Source organism: Trachypithecus francoisi, unplaced genomic scaffold (genome assembly GCF_009764315.1).
Source record: "Trachypithecus francoisi isolate TF-2019V2 unplaced genomic scaffold, Tfra_2.0 Lachesis_group5, whole genome shotgun sequence".
Taxonomy (NCBI): Eukaryota; Metazoa; Chordata; class Mammalia; order Primates; family Cercopithecidae; genus Trachypithecus; species Trachypithecus francoisi.
In genome coordinates this window covers 86,164,565-86,174,106 of record NW_022681470.1, presented here as the reverse complement: position 1 = coordinate 86,174,106, position 9,542 = coordinate 86,164,565, and the positions used below count along the sequence as shown (strand labels likewise).

The 9,542-nt window shown below is 44.7% G+C and overlaps 2 protein-coding genes across 2 annotated transcripts; one reads left to right on the top strand and one right to left on the bottom strand.

Annotated features, from left to right (window-relative positions):
• Positions 1 to 4,148: 4,148 nt before the first annotated feature.
• On the bottom strand, positions 4,149 to 4,657 carry LOC117075193 (histone H2B type 3-B). Its single transcript, XM_033197344.1, has one exon. The coding sequence runs from the start codon at positions 4,578 to 4,580 to the stop codon at positions 4,200 to 4,202; it is 381 nt and encodes a 126-aa protein (XP_033053235.1). The 5' UTR covers positions 4,581 to 4,657; the 3' UTR covers positions 4,149 to 4,199.
• Positions 4,658 to 4,842: 185 nt separating this feature from the next.
• On the top strand, positions 4,843 to 5,731 carry LOC117075192 (histone H2A type 3). Its single transcript, XM_033197343.1, has one exon. It carries the CDS (start codon positions 4,893 to 4,895, stop codon positions 5,283 to 5,285), a length of 393 nt encoding a protein of 130 aa, XP_033053234.1. The 5' UTR covers positions 4,843 to 4,892; the 3' UTR covers positions 5,286 to 5,731.
• Positions 5,732 to 9,542: the final 3,811 nt, after the last annotated feature.

Below are 9,542 nucleotides of genomic sequence, written 5' to 3'. Positions count from 1 at the left end.
ACTATTTTTCCCCCCCAAGTCATCTCTCCAAAGGGAACGCGTGGTGTGCCTGGGATGCAGAAGGAAAGGTCAATGTGGACATCCTCTACCAAAACGGCTTTGTCCGCTACTCCCCACCTTTTTTTCCTGCGTGGTTCCTCTAAAGAATCTTTGAGAACTTCGCATATTTTAAAGCTATCTAAAATATTTTTATTTACAATTAAAATAGTTGCAAAGATACAAATACCAATATGGGACTTTTTAAAAATCAAAATTCTCACATCAGTCTTAAGGTGTCTTTTGGAATATCAATATGATAGTATAATCAATTCATAAAATACATGACCAAATTTTTCTTTGACAATGAGATGTTTCAGATGATTTTTTTCTTCCTGAATGCCTATTTCTATTCTCCATTTGCCTTAAAATTTCACCCTACCATAATATATCTATTGTATGTTTAATGGTGTTTTGTCTGTTATCGTTCTCTGCAAAAGAGTCTACATTGAAATTTAAACATACCTCTGGGTAGTCTCTCAGTGTTTTAGAAAAATCATCTCGACAGTACACAATTGTTCAAAACATAAATAATTTGACAGATTATTACCAAACTGATGAAATTTTAGTGAAACTGACTTTTAATGAGCTGGATGGTGCACCCACTCTTCTCCCCTCCTCACCTCAGTGACTGCATGCATGCAGTGTTCATATGGTTACAGTGTTAGCAGAGCATGGGATCATTTCCATATTGCTACAATGCTAGCAGTGCACGGGCTCATTTCCTTTCTGTTTTGTTTTGATATATGCTCCAAAAAAATTTTAGAAAAAATACACAGGAACGGCAACTTTGTCATAGGCATTTTATTCAATTCTTTGCATCCCCAGTTATAATCCAAATATTAAACAGTGATCCATCATCAAAAGTAGGTGGGACTTGTCAACACCCTTAGTATTCTCAAGAAATATAGAATTTGTATGAAAATCTATTGAATCCAGTCCTCTCCACTATGAAACAAGTGCCCAATGACTGGAAAATCCAAGCCCTCAGCCTCCTGTCAGCATGGATTGGATGTCAATACCTTAAACATTTGCAGCTGTGAAATTACTCTCACAGATCCGTATAGTTCTCCACCTTAATGAACTTAAAACATAGGTTTAATAAAGTGAAACCAGTCTCCAGCAGACAGAGTGAATGATTGTGTTAGCACAAGGCAACAACGCTGGTTGGTGCCAGAGATCAAATCAAGGCAGAAGATGAACATTTCATGACCATTTCCAAGTGTAATTCTCTAAGAAGGCATTTTGTGATGGATAATGTCAAATGTCAGTCAATTCATGTCTCAGTCCTTCTGATTCCCCTGACACAAACTTGAAGTAAAAACAGGCTGTCTATCTCTTTCTGCTGCGTTAGCACCCCCAGGCCCAGAATGCATGGGATTTGTACCTTCCTCCTAGGGCAGGGATCTGTTAAGGGAGAGACAAAGAAGGTAAAACAGGATCCCTGCTACTGAGATTTTATAATGGAGAAAATTCAAAGCAATTGTGTCCAGAACCCATTTCTCTAATTATAGTGTTACAATGGAGAAAGACAAATGTTAATGATAAACGGAGTGCACATCAAATATGTGAGAATCCACGGAGACTAAGGGAATTAGGACCCACTCAACAAAATGGAAGCATTTTCTGGGTTGGAGAGACATGCCAAGATTCTCAAACTAAGCCAGATTTTTAAACTAAGGTTCATATCTCACCTATCTGAGATGGGTGAGTGACAATCACTGAAATACATGTCAGATTGCATGCCTACAAAATCCCTCCAGATTGGCATACAATCTGAAATGGATTTAAGAGATTGCCCCTCACCCATCTCAGATGGAAATTTTAAGTCAGATTTGCTAATTATTATGCAGTAAATAAAATAATTTGGATGGAATCATCTCCAATTAAAGCGACTTTGATTAAAAAAACAAAAAATAACCTGTTGGTGAGAACGCAGGGAAAGGGAATGCTTGTACACTGCTAATAAGAATGTAAATCAGTACAACCACTATAGAGACGAGTATGGGCATTCTTAAATAAACTAAAAACAGACTTACCATATGATCCAGCAATCCCACTGCTGGGTATATGCCCAAAAGAAAGGAAATCAGTATATCAAAGAGATGTCTGCAGTCTCATGTTCATTGCAGCACTATTTATAATAGCCAAGAAAGAGAGTCAACCTTAGTGTCCATCAGTAGATAAATGAATAAAGAATATGTGGTATATTTACACATTCAAATACAATTTGGCCATAAAAAAATAATGAAATCCCATCATTAGCAGCACCATGGATGGAACTGGAGGACATTATATTAAGTGAAATAAATCAGGCACAGAAAGACAAATACTGTATGATCTCAGTGATACGTGGGAGCTAAGAACATGGGTCTCACGGAGGTAGAAAGTTGATTGCTGGTTACCAGAAGCTGGGAAGAGTGGTGGGGAAAGGAGGAGATGAAGCTGACCAATGGGTACAAAAATACACTTAGGAGAAATAGTAACATCTAGTGTTGGTTAGAAAAGTAGGGTGACTGCAGCTAACAATAATTAGTTGTATTGCTGGAGGAGAGGAATTGGAATGATCTCGACCTAAAGAGGGGGTGAATATGATGACGGATGTCCCAGTTGCCCTGGTTTGATTGTTATGCCTATGCATATAACAAAATATCATATGTATCCCCCAAATATGTAAAACTATGTACTACTAATAAAAAAGCTTATTGCTCTGAAAAAGTGCTCTAAAAAATAAAGCCTAGGAAGGGCGCGGTGGCTCACACCTGTAATCCCAGCACTTTGGGAGGCCAAGGCATGTGGATCACGAGGTCAGGAGATCCAGACCATCCTGGCTAACACAGTGAAACCCCGTCTGTACTAAAAATACAAAAAAATTAGCCGGGTGTGGTGGCAGGCGCCTGTAGTCCCAGCTACTCGGGAGGCTAAGGCAGGAGAATGGTGTGAACCCAGGAGGCGGAGCTTGCAGTGAGCCGAGAGTGCCACTGCACTCCAGCCTGGGTGACAGAGCGAGACTCCGTCTCAAAAAATAAAAATAAAATAAATAAATAAATAAATAAGGCCTATTTACAGAAAGAATTTGGAGGAAAGAAAACTCCCTTTAAGAAAAAACTAACCCAAGAAAATTGATATGCTTTACGAGACCATAGAAGTTAAATGTTGATAAATGCGTGGCTGTCATTGTGTTGGGGGTGTGCAGTGGGAATTGATCCTGAGTAGAGTGCATCCTTTACCAGTGGGAACTGAGCTTGGAATCTGAATTCTAATTCCAGGCAATGTTTCTGCTTAGAGGGTGGTTGGGGTGACACCGATATGGGGTATTTTTAGAGGGAGGACAGCCTGGGCCCCAGTCAGGCCTGCATGCCTTAGCTTTTACTTAATGTGTCATCCAAAGATCATAGTTATTTTGCCTATGATTTGCTGGAATTTTTTTAAAAAGCACTATATTTGCATTATTCAAAATAATCTTTCACTGTGCATTTTGCGTACACACACATACACACACATTTTTGGGATAAAATACCAGAATCCCTTAATTGGGGAAATTTTAACTGAGTGATAAGGAGATCTGTGAGCCTGCCGTTTTGATGTTTAAAGCAGGAAGGCGTGGCATACAGAGCTACTTAGGCGCAACGCCGCTGAAAAGGTTTTGGCTAGAAGCTCACGGTGTCTAGTTGTGGCTAAGGAGGGAGGAAAGGGGCGGGAGAAGGACGGACCCAAGCGCCCGCACCCAGACGGCGCGACAACCTCCTCACCCCCAACCCCGGACCTCAGAGAGCACGTCCTCCGGTCTCAGCCACCAGGAGGCACTGGGGGAACAGAAGTGGCACAAGATCTTTCTGGAGGTGATCCACGGTCCTCACGCGCAGGGCGTACGCCACACACAGATCTTTGGATAGGATCCATGGTTCAATCTCCTGTACTGCGCCCTCTCTGACTTTGCCTGTGGCCAAAAGAAGACGAACGTAGCCTTTCTAAGGGAAATGCGCCATTACAAACAGGAAGCCTAGTTTTATCTCTAAGACTTGCGCCCCCACAGCTCACTCTACCTTCCCCCATTACTCCAATTAAATCACAGGTCACAACCAGACCAGGTGGCACGCTCCTTTTTGAGCTTGGAGGTGGCTCTGAAAAGAGCCTTTGGGTTCGGGGCGCCGGGACGCGCCTCACTTGGAGCTGGTGTACTTGGTGACAGCCTTGGTGCCCTCGGACACGGCGTGCTTGGCCAGCTCGCCCGGCAGCAGCAGGCGCACGGCTGTCTGCACTTCGCGGGACGTGATGGTGGAGCGCTTGTTGTAGTGCGCCAGGCGGGAGGCCTCGCTGGCGATGCGCTCGAAGATATCATTGACGAAGGAGTTCATGATGCCCATGGCCTTGGACGAGATGCCGGTGTCGGGGTGCACCTGCTTCAGCACCTTGTACACGTAGATAGAATAGCTCTCCTTGCGGCCGCGTTTGCGCTTCTTGCCGTCCTTCTTCTGCGCCTTGGTAACAGCCTTTTTAGAACCCTTCTTGGGCGCAGGAGCCGATTTGGACGGATCTGGCATGATGGCTGTGTCTCTCCAAAAAGAAACGCGCAGCGCTCGGAGTAACTCTATTTGTACGTTTTGTATTCAAATGAAGGCTCAGGATTTGCTCACTTCTGATTGGATCAAACGTTGTTCTACGTCATCGCTGGGAAAGTAATACGCAAATTAGGAGTGCCAGGTTCTTTTTCTGATTGGCTACCATAGCCATCCAATCGAACTCCGCGGTCTAGCCTACCTCCTTACCATAGATAAGGGCTCGCTGGAGTTCTCTTCCCTCTTGTTTTCGGTCTTGCTTTTGGATTCTCCTTGTCTTTTGACCCTGAATCGGAAATGTCCGGTCGCGGTAAGCAGGGCGGCAAGGCTCGCGCCAAGGCCAAGTCGCGCTCTTCGCGCGCGGGGCTGCAGTTCCCCGTGGGCCGCGTGCACCGGTTGCTCCGCAAGGGCAACTATTCCGAGCGCGTGGGCGCCGGCGCCCCGGTCTATCTGGCAGCGGTGCTGGAGTACCTGACAGCCGAGATTCTGGAGCTTGCCGGCAACGCGGCGCGAGACAACAAGAAGACGCGCATCATCCCGCGCCACCTGCAGCTTGCCATCCGCAACGACGAGGAGCTCAACAAGCTGCTGGGCCGTGTGACCATCGCGCAGGGCGGCGTCCTGCCCAACATCCAGGCCGTGCTGCTGCCCAAGAAGACGGAGAGCCACCACAAGGCCAAGGGCAAGTGAGGCCGCCCGCTGCCCCTGGGGCCCCTTTGATGGACATAAAGGCTCTTTTCAGAGCCACCCACCATCTCGAGAAAAGAGCCTCACTGAGCCTGCAGTTCTTTATAGGACGGAGGCCTGATCACCCTAGGCTCATGAATGAGCGCAGTGGCCATGGGGAAGGGCGCAACGGGAACCGAGACCCTGGAGACTGATTGGGCCGCATGCTCGCCTGGTGGGCAACGTGTTCTGTTAACAGCAAGGAACCCTCGCCCACAGGTGGCTACCGCTTGCTCTTGAGTCCCATCGAAAACCTCTGGTAGGGGTTTTAATACGCTCACCGTAAAGGTGTCTTCATAATTACTAGTGACAAGTTCTCTTGACTCCGGCAAGGTTCCAGTGTGGTCGTCGAGTACAGAATGTAATTTCTTAATGATTTATCTGATATTAAAAGTATTTATGATCTCTAAGTAGTTTGCACTTTAATTCTGAAGAGTGAGTCTATGGATTTCTATTTAAATTGCTAAGTTTTAACAATGTGAGCTCCACCAGGGTTAAGATTTAATCTATTTGGCTGGGAATTCTAAAGGTCATGAGGAAAGGTTCAGTACTTAAAAGGAACCAGATTAGTAGATGCTGAAAAGTATAAACCTTCTAAGAAGACTTAATTTGGAATAGGATAATTATTTAAAGGAATTTAGTTTGTTTAATTCGAGTTGGTCAGACATTAATCAAAGATCCTCTTAAATTGATTGCTAAAATCAGAACAAAATAATTTGTACACTGATTTTGAAAAGGAAAACTAAATCTGCGAGTTAAGCAAATTTAAAATGAGTATTGTTAGAACCAGATGAATGATGACACATGTGGACTTGAGGAAAATAACTGTAACTACATTTTTCCTTATAAAAAGGAGGGTTTAAGAGCGTCGGAGACCTCCAGGCAAATTAACTGAAATGGCTGTGTTAATAGCCTCTAAATCTTGGAGGAGAGAGGTTCATTGATTTAATCCATTATAATCCCTTAAAAAATTTTTGCCACAAAATCAGAGCTCAGAAAGTGTTACTCTTCTGTTGTTATCTGTGTAGTTTTCATTAATCTATTTCTCAAAATATGGATGATTCCTTTGTTTTTATTTTTTCTTTAATCCCCAATGTGATAGTATTTAGTTAATTGACACCTAACAATTGTATATTACATGGGGTACATAGTGATATTTTGAATACATTTATTATCAGATCAGGGTAATTAGCAATTATTATTTATTGTAATAACAAATATAGGCCAGTAAAATGATTCAGGAATATTATATAGTTTATATTTACCCTACTAAAATTGGGTCTACTCAAGTCAGGGCTTCCTGGACACCAGCTAACCATAAATCTGCGTGTCTTTAGACAGTATCCCAGTGCTATGAAACTATTTGACTCAAAAATTGGTAAGCAGCTGCTCCAACAGTGTGGATCTAAACAGCACAATATTCACAGTGTGTATCATGAGTGGGCAGCATTTCAGTAAAACAAAACTGCAAGGACTGGCCAGGAGAGGGAGTAGCCTTCAGGGCTCTTTTCATTATTTTTCTTGTGAAAGCCTTCATTTTCAGTTGAAATTTATCTGTATGTATTTATATCTATGTAGGTCACTCTAGCTCTTCAAATACCCTTTAATGGTATTTAAGGTTTTTGCAGGGTCTGGGGGCTTAAGTGTTTTGATTATCACCATGGATTTCCAGATTTTGTAAAAGGTACTCAAATGGAGTAAAGGGGGAGGCAGCGTAGTGGGAGGGCTACTTTGGGGTAGCACTGCGTTTGTTATCTCTGAGGCTGTGATGTTTCACACACAGCAATGAGCCACACAGGCTATTTAATTTTCAGATAATTAAAATTTAATACAAAATGTAGTTCGTCAGTCATCCTAACCACATGTGGCCAGTGGATACCATGTTAGCACAGATACAGAATGTTTCCAGCATCACAGAAAGTTCCACTGGACAGCTCTTGTCTAAGATCTGGTTCTCTATCCGGTTATCCAATTCAGAAATGTAGTAAATTACCCAGTGCTGCCTGCTTCGGTAAAAGAAAGTTCATTAGACTCTTTTTTATTTTTATTTTCATTTTTTTTTAAGACAAAGCCATGCCCTGTGTCCCAGGCTGGAGTGCAGTGGAGTGATCTCGGCTCACTGGAACTTCTGCCTACTGGGTTCAAGTGATTCTTCTGCCTCAGCCTCCCAAGTAGCGCCCGCCACCATGCCTGGCTGTTTTTTGTTTGTTTGTTTTTTGTTTTTTGTTTTTGAGATGGAGTATCTCTTTGTAGCCCAGGCTGGAGTGCAGTGGTATAATCTCAGTGGAGTGGCAAGATCTCAGCTCACTGCAACCTCTGCCTCCAGGGTTTGAGCAATTCTCCTGTCTCAGCCTCCCAAGCAGCTGGGACTACAGGCACCTGCCACCACTCCTGGCAAATTTTTATATTTTTAGTAGAAACAGGGTTTCACCACCTTGTTGGTCAGACTGGTCTCAAACTCCTGACCTCAGGTGATCTGCCCGCTTTGGCCTCCCAAAGTGCTGGGATTACAGGCATGAGCCTGTAATGAAGCACCCAGCTTCATTAGACTCTCGCATAAAGAAGACATCACCGTATGGTCCTGCAATTCCAGTCCTAGGTATATAATCCCAAGAGAAATGAAAATATACATTTATTCACAAACATGTACACAAATGCTCATGGCAGCATTATTCATGAAATACAGAAGGTAGAAACAACCCAAATGTCCATCAACTGAGGAATGGGTAAGCAGATTGGGGTCTATCCAATTACAATGAAATATTATTCAGTCATTCAAAAGAAATGAAGCACTGACATGCTACTACAGGGATGAACCTTGACAACATGCTCAGTGAAGTAAGCCAGATACAAAGGCCACAGATTGTCTGAGTCCATTGATACGAAACGTCTAGAACAGGCAAATCCATAGGGACTGAAGGCAGACTGTTGGCTGTCAGGGGCTGGAGGAGGGGAGTGCCTGCCTGGTGGGGACAGCTTCCTTTAGGGGTGATGAGGATGTTCTGGAACTAGACAAAGGTGGTAACTGCACAACATTGTGAATGTACTAAATGCACCTGAATTGTGTACTTTAAAATGGTACATTGTGTGTCATGTGAATTTCACCACTCAATTTTTTTAAAAATCTGAACCTAATACACGAATGTGTACCAAATCATCCCATAACCGGGAGAACAGAAAGGCAAGGCAAGAAAGCCTGGGGTCCCAGAAAGGCTGTGGGGAGGGTAGACCAGATGCCCGAGAGGAGAGAGGCCCATTCTAGTGCTTTCCAGGATGCCACTGGCCTACCCCAGGTATGAAGAGGGGCAGCAGGGACTGCCTTTGGTGCAGCAGCAGCCATAACTTGGGGAACTTGTGCAGAGAAGAGGGTCCTCTTGGTGGCTGTGGGCAGCTCATCTCCACAGGGCTGGCTGTCTTCCTGTGGATAAATTGTGACCTTTCCCTGCCCGCTGCATTCCCAATATGCACCCGCCTTCTCTGGAAGTTTACTCTTGACACTTCACACATCCCTATGGGCAGGCACTTTATGGAGGAAGAAGAGAAAAGGAGATATGTCCCAGAGGGAGAAGGCAGCTGAAGCCAGCTTCAGGAGTAACCCACAGAGAGAGCTTGCAGTTTTGCAGAATGCGGCTTGGCTCAGCTGTGTCCCACATCCCTCTCCTCCTCTCTCTTGGCCGTGGGTCTCTCCCCAGCCCCAGCTGGTCAGTTCCCACATGGCTCAACACCAAAATGCTTGAGTCTTCCAATTAAAAAGAAAACAAAACATAAAAAACTACCACCTTCTTCCCTGCAATTTCTTCCTCTCCTGAGATGCTGCATTAAAGTGTTTGTGATGCCAGTCCTTCAGGAAAGCAGTTTTGGGTACCTGCTCTGACCCCTGTCCAGTGTGGGTTGTACTGAACTCATCCTCGTTGTCCCTGTCTGTGTGTTTTCCCATCTCACAGGGCCCCCAACTCTGATCGCCAGAGTAGGCCTCAGACCTGCCTGGAAGAGTCTCTAGTTTCCTGCATGCTGCTCACCAAGCGTCAGCTGCAGTGGGATGCTGGCCATATCTGTCCCACCGCTGCCCGGTGGCAGCTGCTTCTGTGCAGGTGGCTGGGGATGCCAAGTCCAGGGCACCACGTGGCTTCCAGACCCTGGACCCAGCAGCCACCCCTTGTGGAGCTGCCCTTGGGCCCCAGACCACCTTTGTTGCCCAGTGGGCTGTGCCCTCAGCCCACT

Bases quoted from the DNA above. Each gene is read 5' to 3' on its own strand.
- LOC117075193 (XM_033197344.1), bottom strand. From the start codon at position 4,580: ATGCCAGATCCGTCCAAATCGGCTCCTGCGCCCAAGAAGGGTTCTAAA.
- LOC117075192 (XM_033197343.1), top strand. From the start codon at position 4,893: ATGTCCGGTCGCGGTAAGCAGGGCGGCAAGGCTCGCGCCAAGGCCAAG.